Source organism: Notolabrus celidotus, chromosome 15 (genome assembly GCF_009762535.1).
Source record: "Notolabrus celidotus isolate fNotCel1 chromosome 15, fNotCel1.pri, whole genome shotgun sequence".
Classification (NCBI taxonomy): domain Eukaryota; kingdom Metazoa; phylum Chordata; class Actinopteri; order Labriformes; family Labridae; genus Notolabrus; species Notolabrus celidotus.
In genome coordinates this window covers 2811095-2835330 of record NC_048286.1, presented here as the reverse complement: position 1 = coordinate 2835330, position 24236 = coordinate 2811095, and the positions used below count along the sequence as shown (strand labels likewise).

Sequence of the window (24236 nt, the reverse complement as noted above, 5' to 3'; positions counted from 1 at the left end):
TTTTCGGTTCATCCTGTACAGATGTCTGTTAAAGTTTGAGCTGGTCTCTTTCCTTGATGGGTCTCTTAAATCTCCAACATGTTGCTCTGCTCTTACTGCATTTAATGTGAAATCTTTGAAAGAAAAATGCTCAGCTGGTAGCGTCTCTTAATCCTGGCAGACGTCACGTGAACGCGCAGGCAGGGGAACGCTCGCGCCAGCCCTCGCTCTGAACGGAATACATTTTATGAAACATACAAAATCTAACATGAACATTAAAACAGTCTGTATCAATATAGAAGCTAGAGTCCTCCTCTGTATCATCCGGGTCCTTTTGCAGTCAATGCTCGAGTCCGAGATCAAATCCGAGTCATCGGTGCTCAAGTCCAAGTCAAGTAACAAGTCATCAGTGCCCGAGTCCAAGTCAAGTCACGAGTCCTGCAAAATGTGACTCGAGTCAGACTCGAGTCCGAGTCCTGGACTCGAGTACTACAACACTGCCTCCTCGCATATATTGCACAAAAGAACTCAGGAAGTCATAATCTTCGATCTCAGGATCTTTTATTACTATCTGTTCTGAGGGTCAGGACTGAACTTGGGAAAAAGGCATTCAGGTTTGATGCTCCTTCAAACTGGAATGCTTTACAAAAGGATCTAAAACTGTCTGACATGATATCTTTGAATGCTTTTAAGCGGTCCTTCAATGACTTGGAGGCTGAAGCATCTGCCTGTGGATGTCTTGTTTATATGTGACATGCTTTTTTATGGAGGTACCTGTTGTGTAGCTGTTGTATGCGTCTGCTATTTGTATTTATGTCTATTGTAAAATTGGAACTCTGAAACTGTGCTGCTGCCTATCTTGGCCAGGACTCTCTTGGAAACGAGATGTTTAATCTCAATGAGCGTTTCCTGGTTAAATAAAAGTGATAATAATATAATAATGATCACAACAAGCTTCCTGAAGCCCGTCATCGTCCTCTCACAGCTTCACTGAGGAAAGCAGCCGCTGAGAAGTTTGGAGGTTTACAGAGAGAAACCGTCTTTGCTGTGATACTAAATGTGTTTGTTACATTACATCTGAAACCAGCATGAACGGACCACAACACTGTACTGACTTCAGAGTCTGCAGTGTGTAGAGGGGACTCTCCACAAGATCAGACAGCTGCTTCACTTCTGAATCCTGCAGCTTGTTTCCTCTCAGGTCCAGCTCTCTCAGATGGGAGGGGTTGGACTTCAGAGCAGAGGCCAGAGAAGCACAGCTGATCTCTGACAAACTGCAGCAACTCAACCTGAATAAAACATAAATGATGAAGATTAATAACATTCATTTGATCTGAGTAATAACAGTGGGTATTTTAACAGGTTCTTGGAATCACACTGTCATCTGTGTTTATGCAGAAACTGAAAATAAAAACATTCTCACACTGCCCCTCATTTATCAAACGTGCGTACAATTGAAAGCTTGGTGTCCGATCATTTCCACGTAAAGATCGGCATTCATCAATCTGGACGTGGGCGGAGGATACGCTCAAATCCCAGGTCAGGTCTCAGCTAGTGTACGCAAGTTTTCATGTGAGTGTGGAGCGCGGTTCAGCAAAGTAAATCTGTCTGTGGAGGAGAATTATTAGATCATATTAGGGCTGAACAATTAATTGTATTTATGATAAAATCGCGATATGATAAAACAAGGTATTCTAACCGTAAAGGCTGCGATTTGACTGGTCAGTGATCGGGTCACGTGGCTTGCGAGCGGAGTGGAGCAGGCAGGGAGAGAAGTCAACATTGCTCTTTAACCTGTTGTACAATGCCCTCAGGCTCGACAGAAACTGAGTTACTAAGTTTAGTACCAAGGAAGGGCAGCACGTCAGTTGTGTGGATTTATTTTGGCTATAAAAAATAAGATGCTGCGCAACGTCAGGTCTTGTGCAGAACCTGCCTTGCTACTGTTTCTACCTCACGAGGTAACACCACAAACTTTTATCAACACTATCTATACAAAGTAGGGATGTTAATTTCAAGTATTTTCCATGATCGATCTTTCGAAATGTTAAGCATCAGCTATCGATTAATCATTGAATAAACATGAACGTTTTCCATTTCAAGAATAATTCCAAATGCGTTTTTCCCTAAATCAAAATTTCCTTCATGACACAGTGTATATAACTGACGGTATTAAAGAGCTACAGATCATACTGAGGTGTACAAAATAAGAAACATGGTGAATACCAACATGAAGACCAGGCTAGAGTAAAGACTCAGGCTACAACATGTGGATTTACTGTAACAGGACAACTGAACAGAGTCTTATTTCAGACTCACAGTGTCCAGTTTTCTGCCTACTTGTTCTTACTGAGAAAAATAAGCATGTGAACGCAGTAAGGTGTCAGCCGGGAGCGGAAACGGGCTAACCAGTTCGGTAGCGGAGGAAAAAAAGCGCTCGTGGAGACCTGTCACTCAGCTGCAGCCGCCAGCTGAGCGTCTCCGCTGTGCGCAACACCTTTAACAACTGATTCACATGAAACATGCTTTCAACTTAAAACACCTCCCTGATAGCTGAACCAAATATCAGACCACATGATGTTTGATATAGGGGATACAAAATTGAAACCAAAAAGTGTGTTCGAGTAAGTTCTTAACAATCAATTAATTGATACTTTATTAATTATTAACATTCTAACCACAAAGCCATGTACGATAGCTGCTAAAACGCCAGCGACCAGTGCTTCAATTTATTGGTGATTTATTACTAACTTATATACTAAGTAGTTGTGATGAACGCTTACAAGACTGTAAGTCAAAATATTTAGTAAGTTTACAACTGTAATCAAGTAGATAAATAAACCATCTTTCATATTAATTCATGCTTCATTTTCCTTTATCTTAAAATAAGCCTAGCCTATAAGAAAGAACAGTTTGTTTATAATAAATCTGATATTGTTCATTATAATACGGATTGATTTATTGCTTGTGTTTGTTGAAAAATACATGAGAAGAGGACCTTGACAAAATAATCACATATTAAATTGCAATACGGTATTAATGAAAATAATCACAATTAGATTATTTTCCCAAATCGTTCAGCCCTAGCACATATCAGTGTTTGCAGACTACATTTGGTACAAGAAGCACAAATATATGAAGAAAAGAAAGTGTTTGACTTCATGAATGTAAGGTGTGTATGAACAAAGTTCACTTCCATTGTTAAACATGTCAGACCAACAGTAATAACAGAGAGTCAGTGAACTGACCCCAGAGTCTCCAGTCTGCAGAGTGGACTCTCCAGAAAACCACACAGCTGCTCCACTCCTGAATCCTGAAGCTCCTCGTTGTCACCCAGGTCCAGCTCTCTCAGATGGGAGGGGTTGGACTTCAGAGCAGACGCCAGAGAAGCACAGCTGATCTCTGACAAACTGCAGAGACTCAATCTGAATAAAACATAAAAGATGTAACTTGAGCAATCATTCAGTGTTTAATGATCTCTTCAGAGTTGAAGAAGATTCAATCTGAGACTCCAAACACATGAAGCCAACATGATTCAGGTTCAAAGTGTCCAATACAACATGTGAAAAAGAGCTCTCATTAATGTTCATGTCAGTGTCTTGTTCCATTCCTCCAGAGATGAGTGTGTGACTGAAATGTGTTCATATGTGTTGTGTTGCTCCTCAGGCTCTGTGGGCCCTGGCTCCCCCTCCCCTCCTTTGTGTCATTGGCTGTTGAATTTGGAGCCTGCAGCCAATCACAGTCTGTGGGGGGAAATCTAAAGGATGAGGAGCTGCTCCTCAGGGCCTCTTTGCTGCTGCTGCCTGCATACACCCACAGTCTGAGAACTGAGAGCTGGTCTGAAGACCTACAGCCTGTTGCACCAGCAGTGCGCAAGTTGTGTCCTATGTTAGAGTGTAAAGTCCTCAGTAAACCATACGTTGAAACAAGTTAGTTTGTAACTTAAGTTGTGTCATTGTGTGGTTGCACCACAGAGACGTAAGGTTCATCTTAACTAGTAGACCTTAACATCCAAACTAACCAGTCCCTCCAGGATTTCGCGGGATTTTTTTGTGATTGTTGCGGCCCAAAAAGCCTGAATTTGCGACAGCTTTTTGAAAAAATGACGGTGAAAGTTGCGATTGTTTTGTTTTGCTTTTTTCCCCCAATAACATCTCAGGGGCAAGTAAATACACTAAATTACAGTTGTTTTTAGAAAACATTCTTGATGTGGCCACTGACTGTATTTTGATTCTCTTTATTCACAGAAAAATGCCATGAAAGGACTGTATTGCACATTTACGACGGTCCCTAAATGCACCTCGCAGCGACAGGGGCACTGGACAGTCAGTTCACGGCACTCTGAAATTAATCTGCATCTTTGACTAGGAGTTGATCAAAACTTACTGAATGTGTCTGATGTATCACCAAACTGGATTAAATCAAGCTGTAGATGCAGAGCTTTTTACGGTAACCACGGCAACAACGTCAAACATCAAATAGTAAACAGACGTCCCCCGGTTGTGTCTTTGTCACTAACACACACCGGGGGTAAAAATCATCAATGAAGATGAGACAGATGCATGGAGGTGAGGAGAGCTGGTTCATAAAGCCCACCTGCTGCAGGTAGAGACCAAGCTAACACTGAGCCCCTCAATCTATAAATAACAACGTTGTCATGGTCACTTGTCCTGCCTGCTGTCCCCTCTTTTCACCCGTTCTCTGTGCGTGTTTTGTTGTTGAAAAGTGCCGATCAAGTGAGGACTTATGTTTATGTTCCAAGGAAGTCAAATTGATGACAAAACCGATGACGTGCAGGGGCTGAGATTGAGGTAATTGGTCAAATTTGCGGGAAAGTTGCGCTGATTGTAAAAAAATTGCAGGGCCGCGAAAAAATCGCGCTGATTGGTTGAATTTGCGTTGATAGTTGCGATCGCGAAATCGTAACTTCCTGGAGGGACTGACTAACCAAAACACTGTTGCAGATATGACGTTGACACTTCCAGCAGCCAATCAGAGGAAAGCACCTGTTTTGATGCAGGGGTTATATGTGTTATTTTTCGTGCCTAATCTTCTCTGAACTGACCAGCAGCTGAAACAAACTAAAGTAAGGTGATAACTATAGCCTAAATCCTTAATCTGCAGTGTCTATAATAACAGTGACTTTGAGTGGTAAAATTATCAACTACAACATATGTTAATTCTCAGGAGAGCAAGTCTTGCTCATCATATTTTTCCAAAGGATGTAATCTCTCTCGCGGATATCGCGTTGCTGACATGATATAGCTTGGAGAACCCTCTGTATCTACTCATCCTCCAAATCATCCCACCGTTCAAAACGACGCCCCATGGCAGCCGATATACTCTACGGAGGACTTCACACCTTCTAGGAGCCAAGTGTGAGAATTACATTGTAACTTAGGTTTACATTGGAACCATCTCAGCTGGTGCAACGCCCAAAACGGAGTGTAAACTTCATCCTGAATGAGAAATTATGTTCAAACTAGGCTACGTTTCAGTTTACGCACAGCTGGTGAAACAGGCTGCTGGTCTGTTGCTCCTTTTGAATGTGTGTTCAGGCTGCTGGACTTTTCACTGAGTTAACTAATGACCCTAAACTACTGAGAGCTGTTGGTTTCAATCTGAACAAACTCTGAGGGTTTTCCAGGAGGACCTCCAAGAGAGAGCTGCACCATTTTGATCACATTATTAATATTCTTTGTCTTAAGGTGTTGATAAGGTGTTGGACTTTAAATCTCTAAACTCACAGAAGTGTCCAGAAAGGAAAGAGTCAGTCCTGAAACTCTGAATGTGTGATGTGTCAGATCTTTGGTCACAGGTGATCTTTTCAGATGAACTCTTTTTCAATAAAGACTGAACTGCTGATCAACACCACTCTTTACATTACTCCCTCTCCTTTGGACCAACCCCGGGATTTCACACAAAGGGGGACTTGTTGAGATCTACAGTGAACACAAATATAAACACACAACATGTTTATCTGTAAATAAAAAGAGTTGTTTGTATTCCATTGATGAAGGTTTTTTCACTGAAATGTCATTCACAGAAGTGTTTGAATCTGTTTTAGTGAGCATGTCTTCTTAGACCAGATCCTCCTCCACCTAACAGGTGTGCTGCATCAAGATGCTGCTTAAATATCAGGGTTAGTACTCAGGTGTGTTGACACAAAAGGACAGTCTAAAAGGAGCCCACATGCTTCAGGGTGACCCTGCATTGTATTCAAGTTCTGAAGGGGCTGCTTCACAGACAGTAAAGACAGAAGGAATGATGCCGTGTGTATGTGTGTGTGCGTGCGTGCGTGTGTACATTTGTTCAGGTCTTCACAGCACACCTGAACACATCTGAGCGCTGTGTGAGACGGCAGCATCTCCAGTAGCTCCGTAACACTGAGCTGTTTTTATCTTCTTTTACTCTTTCTTTCTGCTATTTCTGCTATCTTCGTGCAGGAGTAAGGTATTGTTTAATATATATCCAATGGATATAGCTGACTTTGCAATAAGACCAAGCGCTTACCGGCGGAGCTGAGGAGGAGATATCGGCGCTGCAAGGCTGGCGCTAAGGTAAAAGCTAGGCTAGCGGACCAGCGGAGGCGTTTTAAACCATCGATTCCCTCCGTCACAATGGGAAATGTGAACGCCTTACCAAACAAGATGGACGAGCTGTCCGCACTCAACAACCAGCGACTCTACCGGGAGAGCAGCCTGCTAATATTCACAGAGACATGGCTAACCCCCCACATCCCCAACGCTAACGTGGACCTGCCGGGTTTCATCGTAGTGAGAGCCGATAGAGACACAAAAGCCTGTGGGAAAAGCAAAGGCGGGGGACTCATCATATATGCCAACAACCGATGGTGTAACCCAGGGCATCTCCATGTGAAGGTAGTACTATGTTGCCGGGACCTAGAGCTGCTAGCAGTTAGCCTCCGCCCATACTACCTACAGAGGGAGTTTAGTCTCGTGATCGCTGTGTGTTTGCATTCCCAGCTGATCCAGCCACTGCCTGTGAGAAGATCCACACAGTCACAGCAAGGCTGCAGACACAGCACCCTGAGGCTTTTTTCATCATCTCAGGTGATTTTAACCATGCCACCCTGGACTCTACTCTTGCTTCTTTTTACCAGTTTGTGAACTGCCCCACAAGAAAAAACAGGACAATTGACCTCCTTAAACCTAATGTCAGGGATGCATACAGGGTCACCCCCCTCCCCCCACTTGGGAAGTCGGACCACAACCTGGTTTACCTGCAGCCACAGTACACCCCCCTGGTGCAGAGGCAGTGTCTCACAACACGCACCTTCAAGAGATGGACACCTGAAGCGGAGGATGCCCTCAGAGACTGCTTCGAAACCACTGATTGGAGTGTACTACAGAGCACACACGGGGAGGACATAGAGGGGCTGACACACTGCTGACAGATTATCTCAACTTCTGCGCAGATGTAGTCGCCCCTACTAGGACTGTATGCTGCTATCCCAACAATAAGTGAAGTGAAGGCTGTCCTCAATAAGAAGAAGGCTGCCTTCAGGAGCAGAGACAAGGAGGGAATCAAGAGAGCACGGCGTGCTGAAACTGTGCTTGAGGGAGGCAAAGGACAGCTACAGGAGGAAGGTGGAGCAAAAACTGGAGGAGAACAAAATGAGGGAGGTCTGGGATGGAGTGAAAATCATCACTGGCCACAAAGCTAGGAATAGCACAGAGGGAGGGACAGTGGAGAAGGCAAACCAGCTTAACACCTTCTTCAATAGGTTTGACCTGCCCCCTCCCCCCACTCAATGCACCAACGCCATGGCACCCTCCCTTCCTCCACCATCATCATGTGATCCCCCCTCCCCCTCACCACTGCTGATCCCCCTCTTCCCAACCCCTACCGGTCTTTCTTTAAACATCACAGCAGCCCCTCTTTCCCTCATGCCCTCACCCCCCCCTCCCTGCATCACTGCAGACCAGGTCAGAGGAGAACTGAGGAAGCTTCGCCCCAGGAAAGCTGCTGGCCCGGATAATGTGTGCCCTCAGCTACTGAAGACCTGCACTGCAGAACTGGGGGAGCCACTGCAGCATGTCTTCAACCTCAGCTTACAACTAGGGAGAGTGCCCACTCTGTGGAAAACATCCTGCATCATCCCGGTTCCAAAAAAGAACCGACCCAGTGAGCTGAATGACTTCCGACCAGTGGCACTCACATCACACCTGATGAAAGCTCTGGAGCAGCTCCTTCTCAGACACCTCCGGCCTCAGAGTGCTGAGGGCCCTTTACAGTTTGCCTACCGGAAAGAGGTTGGTGTGGAGGATGCCATCCTCTACCTTCTACAACAGGCCCACTCGCATCTGGATAAGGGGGGGGGCACAGTTAGGATCCTGTTTCTGGACTTTTCGAGTGCCTTTAACACAATTCAGCCCCCTATGCTACAGGAAAAACTGACTAACATGCAAGTGGACCCCCATCTGGTGTCTTGGATCTCCAGCTACCTCACTGACAGACCACAGTATGTACGGATGAAGGACATCACGTCTAAAATCTTGGTCAGCAGCACAGGGGCGCCCCAGGGAACTGTGTTGGCCCCTTTCCTATTCACTCTGTACACCTCAGACTTCGCCTACAACTCCAAATCGTGCCACATCCAAAAGTTTGCTAATGACACAGCCATCGTGGGATGTATCAGGGGTGACCAAGAGGAGGAGTACCGAAGTCTGGTGAGGGACTTTGTCACCTGGATCCACACAAACCACCTGCAGCTCAACACCTCAAAAACCAAAGAGCTGATCATAGACTTTGGGAAGTCCAGGCCACGCCCCCAAGCTCTGTCTGTCAAGGGGGCTGAAGTGGAGGTTGTAGGCACCTACAAGTACCTCGGTGTGTGGCTGGATGACAAACTGGACTGGGCAAACAACACAGACCATCTGCACAGAAAGGGACAAAGCAGAATGTACTTTCTCAGGAGGCTGCGCTCCTTTCACATCTGCAGGAAACTCCTGTGGATGTTCTACCAGTCTGTGGTCGCCAGTGTCCTTTTTTAGGACAGCACATCAAAGAGAGACTTTTCCAGACTGGACAAGCTGATCAGGCGGGCCGGCTCTGTGGTCGGCATGAAGCTGGACTGCCTGGTGACAGTGGCAGAGAAGAGATCCATGAACAAACTGCTGGCCATCCTGGATAACACCAGCCACCCTCTGCAAACTGTCATCAGCAACCAGAGAAGGTTGTTCAGTGACAGAATGCTCCTCCCCAGATGAAGCACAAATAGACTCAAGAACTCCTTTGTCCCTCGTGCAATTAAACTGTATAACTCCTCACTTGGAGGGAGGAGGGGGGGCGGGAGGAGGACAGAGGATGGGGGGGGGGAATCGTCTTAACTGAACTGACCACAACACAATTCAAACAAGCTTGCATTACTCATTATTTATAGTTAATTATCAATCTATTTATTATTGCTGCTGCTATTTTATTATAAACCTGCACCGGTATTCCTTTTTTTAGACTTGTATATTGCTGCTACTGTGAACTGTACTGTGTATATAACTTGTGATTTTTTATCTTTGATATTTGCGTGCTATTTTTTTCTGTCCTTTGGTGTTACCTGGCTGCTGGAATCTGAATTTCCTGAGGGAACCTTCCCAAAGGATTAATAAAGTTTCTATCTATCTATCTATCTATCTATCTATCTATCTATCTATCTATCTATCTATGGCTGCGAGAACTTTCCTCAGGAACTTGGACCTTTTAAGAACTGGTGTGAGGGAGTGATGTCTAAATAAAGTGTTGGGGGTTTTCTGTAGTACTGGTCCCCAGAAGGTCCCTGCTCCAGGTCTGGTCCTTCTTAAAGCACAGAGACTCTGGTGGTGGGCCCTCTCGGGCTTCACTCTTTGTATTGATGGGACCAGAGAAGAAAAGGTCTTCATGCTGAGTTCCAGGTGACGTGTTCATCTTTGGAAACAATAAAGCCTTTCAGCTTTGACACTTTTCATTGAGAAACAAACAGCATGACTGTAAACTGTAAAGCTGTGTACAAAGTGAAGCTTTGGGAGACGGAGACACACACTCACACATACACTACACACAGCTGGGAAACAGAAAGTGAAACTTAAGAAACACTTTTCAGAAAATGGTTCGGACGCTGGACAAACGTTACGAAATACCATCCCGAACATATTTTAATGAAGTGGCCATTCCCAAACTCTACAACAAATGTAAAAGGAAAGTTTAATGTGAGCTCTGTGAAATCGATCATTTAGCCACAACCACGGACCTGTGGTCGAGCCGGACGACCTTACATCAGTTTAACAGTCCATTCCATAACAACAAAGACCCGATGTCTGAAGACGTCCTTCTTCCCTGGGGAGCATACTGGGGATATTATAGCACATGAGATGAGAGGTGTTTGATGCGTCAGGAAAACTCCCAAAATGTACAAACAGAACATGTGAAAGTCAGCAACAGATTTAAACACAACCTAAACAAAAACCAGAATGAGCTTCAGACAGTGAACTGACCTCAGAGTCCCCAGTCTGCAGTGAGGACTCTTCAGTCCAGCTGACAGAAGATCCACTCCTGAATCCTGCAGGTGGTTGAGAGTCATGTCCAGCTCTCTCAGATGGGAGGGGTTGGACTTCAGAGCAGAGGCCACAACTTCACAGTGAGTCTCTACGAGGTCACAGCCTGTAAGTCTGTAATAAAGTGAGTTAGAATGAGAGAGGACTCTTTATATTTGAACCTGTTTGTCTGAAACATCTCAGAAACATCAGGGGCAAAATACATCATCTTTGAATAAACACAAGGATCAGTATCTCCAGAGTCCTCATGATTTTATAGTGTGTATATTTTTATATCTGAACTATTATATCAAACTGATTTATCATGTTGATCTCAGATAAACTTACCGAGCCTTCCTGCAGTTCCTCACAGCTGGAATCAGTCTCCATCGTCCCTCTCTTGATGTGTTGTACTTCTCCAGATCTAACTCATCCAGGAACTCCTCTGACATCTGAAGCATGTAGGCCAGAGCAGAGCACTGGATCTCAGAGAGTCTGTCTGATCTGTTCTCTGACTTCAGGAACTCTTGGATCTCCTGATGGACTGAGAGGTCCTTCATCTCTGTCAGACAATGGAAGATGTTGATCATTCTGTCAGGAGAGATCTGATCACTGTTCATCTCCTTCAGGTTGTTGATGACTCTTTGGATCATCTCTGGACTGTTGTCTGTGTGACCCAGCAGACCTCCTAAGAGTCTCCGGTTTGACTCCAGAGACAGTCCATGAAGGAAGCGGACAAACAGGTCCAGGTGACCATTTTCACTTCTCAGGGCTTTCATCATAGCTCCTTTCAGGAGGTCTTCTAGAGTTGAAACTTTGTCTTGTTCCTCCAGTAAAGCCTCCAGTGCTGCTTTGTTCCTTTCTTGTTCCTCCAGTAAAGCATCCAGTGCTACTTTGTTCCCATCTTGTTTATCTAATAAAGCCTCCAGTGCTGCTTTGTTCCTGTCTTGTTCCTCCAGCGAAGCCTCCTGTGCTGCTTTGTTCCCATCTTGTTCCTCCAGTACAGCCTCCAGTGCTGCTTTGTTCCTTTCTTGTTCCTCCAGTAAAGAATTCCATGCTGCTGTGTTCCTGCCTTGTTCCTTCAGTAAAGCCTCCAGTGCTTCTGAGTTCCTGTGTGGTTCCTCCAGAAAAGCCCCCAGTACTGCTTTGTTCCTGTCTTGTTCCTCCAGTGCTGCTTTGTTCCTGTCTTGTTCCTCCAGTGCTGCTTTGTTCCTGTCTTGTTCCTCCAGTGCTGCTTTGTTCCTGTCTTGTTCCTCCATTGCTGCTTTGTTCCTGTCTTGTTCCTCCAGTGCTGCTTTGTTCCTGTCTTGTTCCTCCAGTGCTGCTTTGTTCCTGTCTTGTTCCTCAAGTGCTGCTTTGTTCCTGTCTTGTTCCTCCAGTGCTGCTTTGTTCCTGTCTTGTTCCTCCAGTGCTGCTGTGTTCCTGTCTTGTTCCTCCAGTAAAGCCTCCAGTGCTGCTTTGTTCTTGTCTTGTTCCTTCTGTGAAGCCTTCAGTACTGCTTTGTTCCTGTCTTGTTCCTCCAGTACTGCTTTGTTCCTGCTTGTGGAACAGTGGAACATGTAGACTGCAGCCAGAAACTCCTGAACGCTCAGATGAACAAAGCAGTAGACTGTTTTCTGGAAGATCACAAACTCTCTTTTGAAGATCTCTGTACAAAGTCCTGAGTACACCGAGGCCTCTGTGACATCCAGACCACAGCGCTCCAGGTCTTCTTGGTAGAACATGATGTTTCCTTCCTCCAGATGTTCAAACGCCAGCCTGCCCAGCTTCAGGAGAACTTCCCTGTCAGCCTCCATCAGCTCCTGAGGACTGGTCTCAGGACCCTCAGCGTACTTCTTCCTCTTCCTCTTGGTCTGGACCAGCAGGAAGTGTGAGTACATGTCAGTCAGGGTCTTGGGCAGCTCTCCTCTCTGCTCTGTGCTTATCATGTGCTCCAGAACTGTAGCAGTGATCCAGCTGAAGACCGGGATCCGACACATGATGTGGAGGCTCCTGGAGGTCTTGATGTGTGAGATGATTCTGCTGGACAGATCTTCATCCCTGAACCTCTTCCTGAAGTACTCCTCCTTCTGGGCGTCAGTGAAGCCTCGGACTTCTGTTACCCTGTCAACGCGTGAAGGAGGGATCTGATTGGCTGCTGCGGGTCGAGAAGTGATGCAGACCAGAGCTGAGGGGAGCAGATTCCCTTTGATGAGGTTTGTTAACAGCAGGTCTACAGACGACTCCTGTGTGACGTCAGACACAACCTGAGTGTTGTTGAAATCCAGAGACAGTCTGCTTTCGTCCAGGCCGTCAAATATGAACACCAGTTTAAAGACAGCCAGCGTCTCTGCTGGGACCTTCTGTAATGTTGGATGGAAATCATGGAGCAGCTGGAGGAGACTGTACCGCTCATCTCTGATCAGGTTCAGCTCCCTGAATGAAAGCAGAACCAGCAGACTGAGGTCTTGGTTCTCTGAGCCCTCTGCCCAGTCCAGAGTGAACTTCTGCACTGAGAAGGTTTTTCCAATCCCAGCGACGCCGACTGTCAGAACCACTCTGATGAGTTTCTGTTGACCAGGTAAGGCTCTGAAGATGTCCTGGCACTTGATGGGAGTGTCCTGGAGGATCTTCTTCTTGGAGGCGGTCTCAAGCTGGCTCACCTCATGTTGGGTATTCACCTCTTCACTCTGTCCCTCTGTGATGTAGAGCTCAGTGTAGATCCTGTTGAGGAGGGTTCTACTTCCTGTTTCATCACTTCCTTCAGTCACACGTTCAGATCTCCTCCTCAGACTGGTCTTGTGTTCCTTTAAAACCTCCTGCAGACCACCAGGCTCTAAAAAGACCAATCAGAGAGAGAGAAACAAAGACTGTTTGAAGATGAAGTGATGCTTCATGACCTGATCAATATGAAAGATCTGCACAGAGTCCATATAGCTCTCTATGTCCGTCTGTGCAAACAGAACTAACACAGAGAGAGAGAACACAGTGACAGTAAAGACAGAGGGCCACCTCATTAAACCAAAACCTGATCCACATGAACTCTTCTGGGTTTGAGTTCTCTCTGAAAGGAGAGATCAGATCCTAAAAGAGATCTGCTGCAGCAGAAAAACCATCAAGTTCCATTTGACTTGTGTTTGAAATGTGATGATGATCCTAAAACTCTTTGTGCTGTGTGACAGGATGATGTCAGTGTTGAGCCCTGTAAAGGGGTATGTAAGTAAACAAGCCACAGACGCGATGCTTCCTCTCTGGCAGCTTCACCGGGAATGTTTAATATCTTATCAAAATCAGTCAAAATCATATTATCATTACATTCACATTTACATGCACCAACACTGCTACCTTGTGGCGCCATAGCAGCGGCATATTAGACAAAGCTAAACTAGCTTCAAACACTTTCAGTAGCCTTAGAACTTTAATAAGCTCCTCAAAACGGTTATAAGATTAATAAAACACAAGGAAACAGGTAAGCAATGATAACTTACGGTAACAGAACATTAAATGCTTATATTTTACCTGTAAAGGGGTAAATAAGTAAATAAGCCACTGGCGCTATGCTTCCTCTCTGGCAGCTTCACCGGTAATGAAGCATCGACGCCAAGGGCTCTCACTTCCGGTCATGACAGACATAATCAACCAATCATGAGCACTATTCCTCAGAGATCCAACAAGTAGAGCACAGACAAGTTCACTGATAACATTTAAATGTTTTCAACACATTTTTAAAGTGTTTAACCTCTTTTAGGACACATATAACATCATAAATTATTAACATTTTTACCTTTTTATGAATTTTCAGTTATGACATTTAACAATGAATTTCAATTATTTGTCACTAAAACTGCTTTAATTCACAAAAGATCTATCTATCACATCAGCATGTTGAACTAACAGCTCGAGTTTTCAGGCCGGTTCACAGAAACACACAAGTGGACAATCTTACTGTGTTCAGGGCTGCTCTCACTGGCTGTCTCAGATCCAGGTCTTGTTCTTGACCCGTTTACACACTGAGGACAGGAGGAGTCTCCTGGTGAACCAGACTGGTCCCAGTATGAGGCGAGGCACTGTCTGCAGAACCAGTGTCCACAGCTGGTAGAGACCAGATCCTTCAGGACGTCCTGACACACAGCACAGCAGGACGGCTGCTCCTCCACAGAGACAGGACTCCTCTTCCTCCCCCTGTGAAGACATGTCCATATATTTCAATGATTTGTTGACTGATGCTGAAAAAGATGAAGATTGAACAAACAGGATCCAGAAGACGAGACCATGAGGGAAGTTCAAGTCTGAGTTCCTTTCCTGTCTGAATTCAGCCTTCAGTCTGTAATGTGTGTTAGATTTGAACCCTCCTAGTTTCATCAAATCAAATCCTCTGATTTTCCTCTCTGACTGTTTGATCAATCACAGACCGGCATTCCTGTCATCTGGTCTCAACACAAACCTCATCCTGTCTGACGCTCTGCAGCTGCTTCACAGTCAGACCTTCATCTGAAGACAGCTGATGTCCCTGACTGATTCACAGGCTCTTTATTTAGCTCTGAGACTCACTGACGTCCCTCTCCTCCTGTCAGACAGGGAAGACTCCCCGCTGTGAGGGACAGACCAGAACCAGTAACCCACAAGACTTCAGGGGTTTCAGCAGTCCTAACATGTTCTACAAACGTTCAGGAGTACATGTGTGGAGTAGAGGGGGACACGGGAGTGAGTTTCCACTCCTGTCCCATCCCACTTCTGGTAAAATGACTCCTGCTCCCATCCCTGCAGCGGCAGGAGCACGCTGTGACAAAAATACAACTAAACTTAATATTGAGTGATTCTGACAGCGACGATGCCATGCCGTTTACTGCTGACTCACATGGACACCATTATGAGCCTGAGTTTAAAGAGGAAAAGAAAATTCAATGCATTGGAGGAAACAGAGGAGAAACTTCTGAGCTAAACTGGAGAGCAAGAAATATCCAGAGTTACCTGGTGATGCAGATGTGTACACTGTGAACTAATGCACACAGTTTACACACAATGAACCGAGAAAGCTACTTGCTGTCACGAGTAAGACTTGGTAACAACAGTCCCTCAGACATTTGGGAATTAAGATATAGCAGCAGATCACAGTGTGGCTGGTATAATTAGTGGCATAGAACTCATACAACCCCACTTCAAAAACAATGACATACCCCTGAAGCCCATAGCAGTAAGAAGCCTTTTTTGCCATCCAAGGGGGTCGTTCCATAAGTGTGTGGCGTCAAGTAAAAACTATGAATTGTTTGGTTTCTGTTCCCGTTAAGTTTTTTATCCTGTACCATCCCAATTACGTGATTAATAGTAAAGTTAACTCCCATCATGTGGGAATCCTGTGACCCGTGGGATGTCAGCCTCTAGTGTGGAGATAGCGTCAGAGTCTTACTGTGAGTCTGAGGGTCCCGGTTCATTACTGAAGAGCAGAGGTTCATCTTTGGACAGGTCAGTCTTCAGGGACACATAGCTGGTTCCAGGTTCATTACTGAGGTCTGGAGGATGATCTTTAGACCAGTCAGTCTTCAGAGCCCCACAGCTGGGTCCAGGAGACTCTGCTCTCTGTCCCTTTGACCTAAATCTGCAAACACAAACATGATTTACAGAAATCTTTGAAACATTCTCTGAGGACAATACTCTTCAATAAACTGCTGCTGTTAATAACAAAGAGCTTTAAAGTCTGTTCTTCATGTTATCCAGCTTTCTTACTCATCACCAGGCTGTTAAATACTTCATTCTGATTGGTCAAAATCCCTCGACGACGGTAACTAACTCTGACTAACATGAGCAACGCCAGAGACAACCAGATCACACACGTCACTTCAAATCAATCCACAGAAAAGAGTTCAGACACATTTAGCTTCTGCTTGTTGACACCATGGACCGTAAGGTAAGGTCAAACTGTTAGCTTCTGTTAGCTTCATAATGGTAAACAATGAGGCAGAAACGCTAGTTTGAGTTAGCATGCTAATACAGCGAGCTAAACAACACAGATGTTTACATATTGGATCCTGTCCATCAATATGATGAAGGAGCAGGTGAGAGAAACTTTATGTCAGCGATCTCTACACAGAAACTTAAACCATGAGCGGTGGTGATGATAGCAGCAGGGTTCAAAGTTCAGACATTTCTGGTTTCTTTTTAAAGGTGTGTGAACCACAGAGCTCAGAGAAGAAGGAGAGCTGGATGAGGACAAAAGAGAACATTTATAATCTCCAGGAGACTCGTTCATCTGGTCTAACTTCACCGTCCGTGGAAATGTTCAATGTGATGTGAACAATAAGAAATAAGCAGACTAATGTTTGACCGGGACTTGACTGTGAATTGAAGTGTTCAGTTTAAAGTTAAATCCGCCTCAACAGGCAGATAAGAATCCATCACCATGGAGCGCTGACTGCCGGGGAATCACTGGGACTATTTTTTTAAACTGTAAACGTAAATCATTGAAATCAATGAAATCATCTTTAATCTACATTCTTAACAACGTGTTTGTATCTTAAGTTGGTAGGCGGGTAATAAGCGGGATGATGTACAGTTAGCGGGTGGTTATGTGAAACAGAATCCCTATAGGGGGGACAAGACCCCAACGTGAAGCGGGGGGAGTATACTTAGTAGTCCTAATTTGTGTCTGAGGGTTCAGGTGGATTTGTAAAGCCCTCAGGTTTTGGAGCCATCACTCTCACAGACAGAGCGCTGGGTACAGGACTCTCAGGACCTCATTCTCCAACATGTGTCCAAAGAAATCTATTCTTCAGACCCACCTGCACAGGTTTCAAGAAGAGTCTGGTAATCTAGTGAGAACTAAATCTGTGAGACTGAAAAGCTCTCTGAAGAACATTTGAGTGCTCCTAATAATGGTCACAGTCTTCTCCTTTATTCTGCTCCTTCAAATATGACATCAGATACATACATTTGTGAATTTCAATGATTCAATGAGTCTGAAACCAAAGTGACATTCTGAATATGAACTGAGAACTTACAATCATGTTGAATACATGTTGACTAGTGAACACTCATTCACAACAACACTAACCTGACTTCATTCACTCCAGTTTAAAGGACTAATCTGTCTAATGTGCTTTTGTTGTACAGCAGCAGCTTTTAGAATCAATGTCCCGTTAAACTGGATCAAGTCTGCCACAGAAGCTCTAAAGACAGAGACGCTGCTGTCCAGAGTGAGGTCGTTTAAAAGTTAGTACGAGTCCTCTTTGATTAGACCTCAGCTTCTCTGGCTGATAGACAGCTGCTGCAGACTCTGAGAGAAAGAGAGCATTCACCAATTTACATTCAATCACTTCACATCAGGTCGCAAATACAGCTGAGCAGCAATGTTTCATCACTAAACACCTGAGCTGAAGTGAGTTAGGGAGTTCTCTTACTGTGAGTCTGAGGGTCCAGCTTCAGGACTGAAGTTTATAAAATCATCTTTGGACCGGTCACTCTTCAGAGACAGACAGCTGGGTCCAGGAGACTCTGCTCTGTCCTCCTCCTCCTCTAAACGAACACTCATGTTCTGGTCTGAAGTCAGTCTGAGAGGTTAAACACAAACACTCAGTGAGAGAGGAAGACACACACACACACACACACACACACACACATACACACACACACACACACACACACACACAAACACACGCACAAACAGAGGGACACAGACACACACACACGTACACACATATACACACACACACACGCACAAACAGAGGGACACACACACACACGTACACACATACACACACACACACAAACAGAGGGACACACACACACACAGAGACAGACAGACAGAAAGGAAGACACGCACACCTACACACGTACACACGTACACACATACACACATACACACGTACACACATACACACACACGTACACACAGACACACACACACACACAAACACACACACAAACAGAGGGACACACACACACAGAGACAGACAGACAGAAAGGAAGAAACGCACACATACATACGCACACGTACACACACACACACACAGACAAACACACACACACACAAACACAAACAGAGGGACACACACAAACAAACACACCCACACGCACTAACACACATACACGCACAGACACACACACACACACACACGCACAAACACACACACACACACACACACACATGCTCTGAGCCTTTAGAAATGATACAAATGTTGGATTAACACTCACCATGCTTCAGTTTATATAGATTAACACTCACCATGCTTCAGTTTATAAAGATGAACACTCACCATGCTTCAGTTTATAAAGATTAACACTCACCATGCTTCAGTTTATAAAGATTAACACTCACCATGCTTCAGTTTATAAAGATGAACACTCACCATGCTTCAGTTTAAACACTCACCATGCTTCAGTTTATAAAGATTAACACTCACCATGCTTCAGTTTATAAAGATTAACACTCACCATGCTTCAGTTTATAAAGATGAACACTCACCATGCTTCAGTTTATAAAGATTAACACTCACCATGCTTCAGTTTCTAAAGATTAACACTCACCATGCTTCAGTTTATAAAGATGAACACTCACCATGCTTCAGTTTCTAAAGATGAACACTCACCACGCTTCAGTTTTCTGCTCTTTTCTGGGACTCAAGATGGAAAGGGACCTGAACACTTTCACTTTAGAGCTCCCTGTTCCCAGAGATAACACCATCAGTGTAACTCCTCCCTTCTCCAGTTACAGGAAGTCAGCTGGCTTCGTGTGTGTGTCTGTGTGTGTGTGTGTGAGTGTGCGTGTGCGTGTGTGTGTGTGTCTCAGTCTCTGAGCGTCTCTCTCTGCTCTGTTCCTCTTCAGAGCTTCAAACTAAATCAAAGTGGAGAAATGTTTTCTGTGAAGACTTTTAGAAACAGAAACACAGTTTGACATCAGCTCCTTCAGGTTCTGCTGGATCTGGATCTTTAAAGGGACAGGAGTGTTGTGATTTGTTTAATTGTGATAACAAATACAGTGTTGATATTTTACTTAAATGATTTAAGTTTGTGTGTCCTGCTCATAAAATGACAGGAACAGACACAGAATATATTTTATGTGGGTCTTTATTCCCAGACTGGACTTATTGAAAACATAAGAACAGTATTAATCCTTTTTGGATGAGAACTGTAGAAAGTCCAAGTTTTAACAATAGTGAATGCCTATCCTATCTCACTTCTGTTCCAGGAGAATGTTCAAAACCATACACTCCAGATAACTAAACCTACATCTGTAACTTGCTCTTTAGACAAATGTATTAAACACTAAAGACAACAGTAGTGGCTTTCTACTCATGTGTATACTCTGAGTCTGCACACATACAGACACACACCTGGATCTCAACTCCACTATCTCCCCTGCTGCACTGCTGTTCAGCCTTTCCCTCGGCGTGGCAGAAATCAAACACACACTCAGCACGTTCTCTCGATCCTTTTTGGGTTACATTAACTTTTATAGGTATTTCTCCATCTTTATGGAGAAAGATAGACACCTTCGGTCTAACATTTCGCGGTCTTTCTGTTTACTTTTTCTCCCCGGAGGCTACAGTCTCGTGAGATCTCGTGAGATCTCGTGCTCTCGCGGGTCTAATCCTTCGCCGCTCTTAAAGGGACAGCGTTACCTCAGTACTGTGGAGCAGCTCTCATAATAATTATGGCCATAGGTTAACATATCAGGCTATCAAAACACCACGTAACAGTCTTTAGTTCACCCGGTTACATTTAATTTCCGATGTTGACAGGAAGTGCTTTTATTTTAAAGGACAAAAGTAACACGTCACTGTTTTCCAACTTGATTCTTGTTTTCAGATGTTGTTTAGACGTTAGGTGCTGAAGACCGTGATTTTATCTTCTTTCTGTTACTAGAAAATATGAACAGTAAAGGTTCAGCTTGAATGGTATCTGTTTACGTCTCTCATTGAAGCTTCCACTTCACAACATTTTGGTGCCGAAACCCGGGAAGTCAGGATTCATTGGACTTCAAACTTTGACGAAGTTGGAAGCTAAAGCTAGCAAACATTAGCTTCAGAGATGACGGAGACGTTGGAACGGTTGAGAAGGAAACGGGGAACGATTCGTGCCTCGACATCCAGACTGTTAGCTAGGATAGAAGAGGAGGTGAGCAAAGATGCACCCGATTGTGAGAAACTCTGAAATGATATCAGTATTGTCAGTGAAAGAAGAAAGTTTAATGGACTTAGACAAAGGCATTGAGGATAAAACGGCGCTGGATGATTTGGAGGAGATTGAACTCACTCAGGACTACCAGGACCCAGTGGCGGCTGGTGGAGTTTTCTCCAGGGGGGGCTATAACTCCAAAATAGTACATGTTTGCTTGCTTTTTGGTAAATGTCTGAGGTATCACACCAGTGTATTTACATACACGAAAACAGCAAAAGCAACATTATAATGTCATGTACTGTTCTATTTTTTGTACATAAATTTTGCTCTTCTTTCCTTGAGAGAAGCAAAATTTCTCAATGACTCTATGGTTAAAGTCAGGGATGCTTTTGACAAGTTTCTTCTCCATATAGAGCATGGCCAATGCATTGAGACAATCCTGTGACATTGTGTTCCTGAGGAAGGTCTTGATTCTCTTCAGTGTTGAGAAGCACCTCTCAGATTCAGCGAGATTCATTTGATTGTCTTGCTGCATCACCTGTAATAGATAAGTGACCATGGTGATGGTGTCTCGTGACTGTAGTATTCATGCTGCCACTGGTGCAGTAGGCTAAATAGCTTCAGTAGATCATTGATTAATAAGATTTGTGTTTACCATTTGTATAAGCTGTGTAAGCTAATCATTGTCTCAGTACTTATTTAAAGAGGTGTAGATATTATTCATGTATCACCAATTAATGTGTGTGTAGTAATGATATTACATGCTCGCCAGCAGAGGGCGCTGTTACACTGTGTATAATGCTTATTAACAAATAATCTGTCAAATAATAGCATTACTAATCCTGACAGTTTAACTTTTCTGAAAAGTGCTTTAAATCAGTAATACCTGTCTTTATCCATGCTGGGTCAGATCCTGACGTTTGGAAAAGGAGGCAGGGAAAGCAGAATGAAGCATTAGCATCACTGCATGCAGTTAGCCTTGTTGCTAAACCAGGTCCTGGAAAAAGACTGGATGTATTGTGTCCCTCTGTCTTTGGACTGATGATTAATGTTGATGTTCGGCTGATCAGGTCCGCGCTCTTTCACGTGGAGCTTCTCCTGGTACGTTCTCCTCTCTAAAGGTGATGTTTTGAGTGACTTCACTGAATTATTTACTTTCTCTCCCTCCATTTTGCGTCTCTGTCCGATCGTCTCCGGCCCGAGCTGTCAATCAGCCGCGCGGTATGACAGACAGCTGTGACGTCAGCCCCATGACAGGAGGGTGATGGTTTGTAAATCAAGCTGCATTCAGCTCTGGGCGCAGGGAAGGTGCGTCCCGACACGGCCCTATCTCTTGTATTGAAGAGGAGCTACTGCGCATGTACAACTTTTAACGAGAGTCTATGGCCAAAGATTTCTGCGCCTCGGAGGAAAACCGGGGAAAACCAGTCTATGGGGAAACCCCATGGGGAACACACAGACAACATCAGACAACACAGATGAACAAACAGCTTTAATAATTATTTAACTATATAATATTTATCTTGCTCATAAAAAAAACATATATACATACACTTCAGAATATTATTATTATTATTATTTTTTTTTTTAAATGTCTTGTGGTGGGTGGTGGGGCGGCGCCCTAGCGCCCCTATTGTGAGATCTTGTGAGATCTGTAAAAACATGCCTGAAAAGGGTCCTGGGAAAAGCTTCATTAAACTTTGAAGAACTAATGACCATTCTTGCAGAGGTAGAAGCTGTGTTAAACTCTAGTCTCATGTGTGCTCAGTGATGAATCAGAGCCTCACCCACTCATTTCCTGGTTGGAGAAAGACTGACTTCCTTACCACCACAGACTATGCTTCCACCACCTCAAGCGACCAACTTAAGCAGAGAGGACTTGGGTCGTAGATGGAGGTACCGTCAGAGACTAAGTTGGAGAAAAGACTACTTGTTGGACCTGAAATCAGCACACAAGTGTGAGACACCTACACCCACTGTGCTAAAGGTGGGAGATGTCCTGATTGGAGAGGATAACGTGCCCAGGCAGACCTGGAAAATGGGCAGAATAGCAGAGATGTTTCCAGGGAGAGATGGAATGATTCTGCCAGGCTGCGACGAGCATGTGCAAATCACTCTACCTGGCGTACGCTTGTGCATCATCATCACTGCACCGGCTTTCTCCTCTACATTGCTTTGTCAAACTTGTTGTTGAAAAAACAGTCTATGGTTGAAAATGACTGATACAGGCTCAAAGTTTAACTCGGCTAGGTGCGAGCAATTTCCTTTTCTTTCTGCCCACCATGTAGATGTTAACCATGCGTTTTGTAAAGTTTGCAGGTCCGATTTTAGTATTAAACATGGCGGTAAGAATGATGCTAGCAAGCATATTATCTGTGCCAAACACAAACACAATGTTGAGGCACAGAGGGGGACGAACAGCATCGGTGCGTTTTTTTGTATGCGGTCAATCTGAGGCTGACCAAGTCACCAAAGCGGAAGTAAGAATGGCCATGCTGGTGGCAAAGAATAGAATCCCATTCTCCTTCTGACATGTTCCCAGACTAAGCAATCGAACGCAAGTATTTGTCTGGGAGAACAAAAACTACACAGATTATTAAAGGTAAGACTTTTTTTTTTTCAGAGTATGGATAACTGTAATCACATTCATGTACATTATTGCTAATTGAAAATATGCTGGTTTGAATGTATTTGCCCATTTAAAAAGGGAATGTGTGGACTTCAGTAAAGAGGAAAACTACAACTCTGGAACCTGTTGTCTCATGCTCCTTATTTCTCCATCTGGCTCTACACTCTTCTCCCTCGATTTCCATCCAGCTGGTAGGGGTTTTGTTATGCCACACCGGCACCGGTCGTGGCTGTAGTTATACGGCAGTTTTGCGACAGTTTCCGATATATAGGTTGGTTGGGGAGAAGCTACACATGTGTGTCATGGAGTATAATGTGTAGCGCACAATAAAGTTATCTCATGTAAATTGAGACGGTGGTCCGCAAGTTATTTATATTCTTTATTCTTTATTGATATTCTTTATTGATCCCCCATTGGGGGAAATTCTTTTGTTAATAATAGTAATAGTAATTAATAATAATAGTAATGAGAAAGGTAAAATAAAATAAAGTATAGCAAATATTACAGATATATACACTCTATGTATACTTCATACAGTCCAGGACAGAACTGGCCCTGATGACCGGTCTGTTCAGTCTTTCTCTGTCCCTCTCTATGCTCCCTGCTCCCCAGCAGACCCCTACATAGAAAAGTGCAGACACTACCACAGAGTCATCAAATGTCTGTACCAGAGTCCTGCACACTCTGAAGGACCTCAGTCTTCTGAGCAGGTGCAGACCACTTTGGCCTTTCTTGTACAGGATGTCTGTGTTGAGACCAGTCCAGTTTATTGTTGAGGTGAACACCCAGGTATTTGTAGGTCTCCACCCTCTCCATGTCCAATCCCTGGATGTTACCCGGTGCAGTCTGGGGTGTCTTTCTGCAAAAGTCCATCACCATCTCCTTGGTCTTGCTGGTGTTGAGCTGAAGGTGGTTTAGCTCACACCAGTCAACAAAGTCCATGATGACCTCCCTGTACTCCAGCTCGTCCCCCTCAGACACACACCCGACGATGGCTGTGTCATCGG

The 24236-nt window shown here is 44.3% G+C and overlaps 1 protein-coding gene across 1 annotated transcript; it reads right to left on the bottom strand.

The window, feature by feature from the left end:
* Positions 1–908: 908 nt before the first annotated feature.
* Positions 909–19229, bottom strand: LOC117826711 (NLR family CARD domain-containing protein 3-like). The gene is made up of 8 exons (XM_034702969.1): positions 19070–19229; positions 17882–18031; positions 15895–16083; positions 14434–14669; positions 10857–13323; positions 10470–10643; positions 3228–3404; positions 909–1268 (listed from the first exon to the last, which is right to left on the bottom strand). Exons 2-8 carry the CDS (start codon positions 18010–18012, stop codon positions 1046–1048), a joined length of 3597 nt encoding a protein of 1198 aa, XP_034558860.1. The 5' UTR covers positions 18013–18031; positions 19070–19229; the 3' UTR covers positions 909–1045.
* Between the last annotated feature and the right edge of the window lie 5007 nt (positions 19230–24236).

Excerpts from the sequence above, each read along its gene's own strand:
- LOC117826711 (XM_034702969.1), bottom strand. The coding sequence starts at position 18,012 with ATGAGTGTTCGTTTAGAGGAGGAGGAGGACAGAGCAGAGTCTCCTGGA. Across the intron at positions 13,324-14,433 it reads TGAGAGCAGCCCTGAACACA|AGCCTGGTGGTCTGCAGGAG; the intron begins GTAAGATTGTCC and ends TGGTCTTTTTAG. Across the intron at positions 1,269-3,227 it reads TGCAGACTGGAGACTCTGGG|GTTGAGTTGCTGCAGTTTGT; the intron begins GTCAGTTCACTG and ends TGTTTTATTCAG.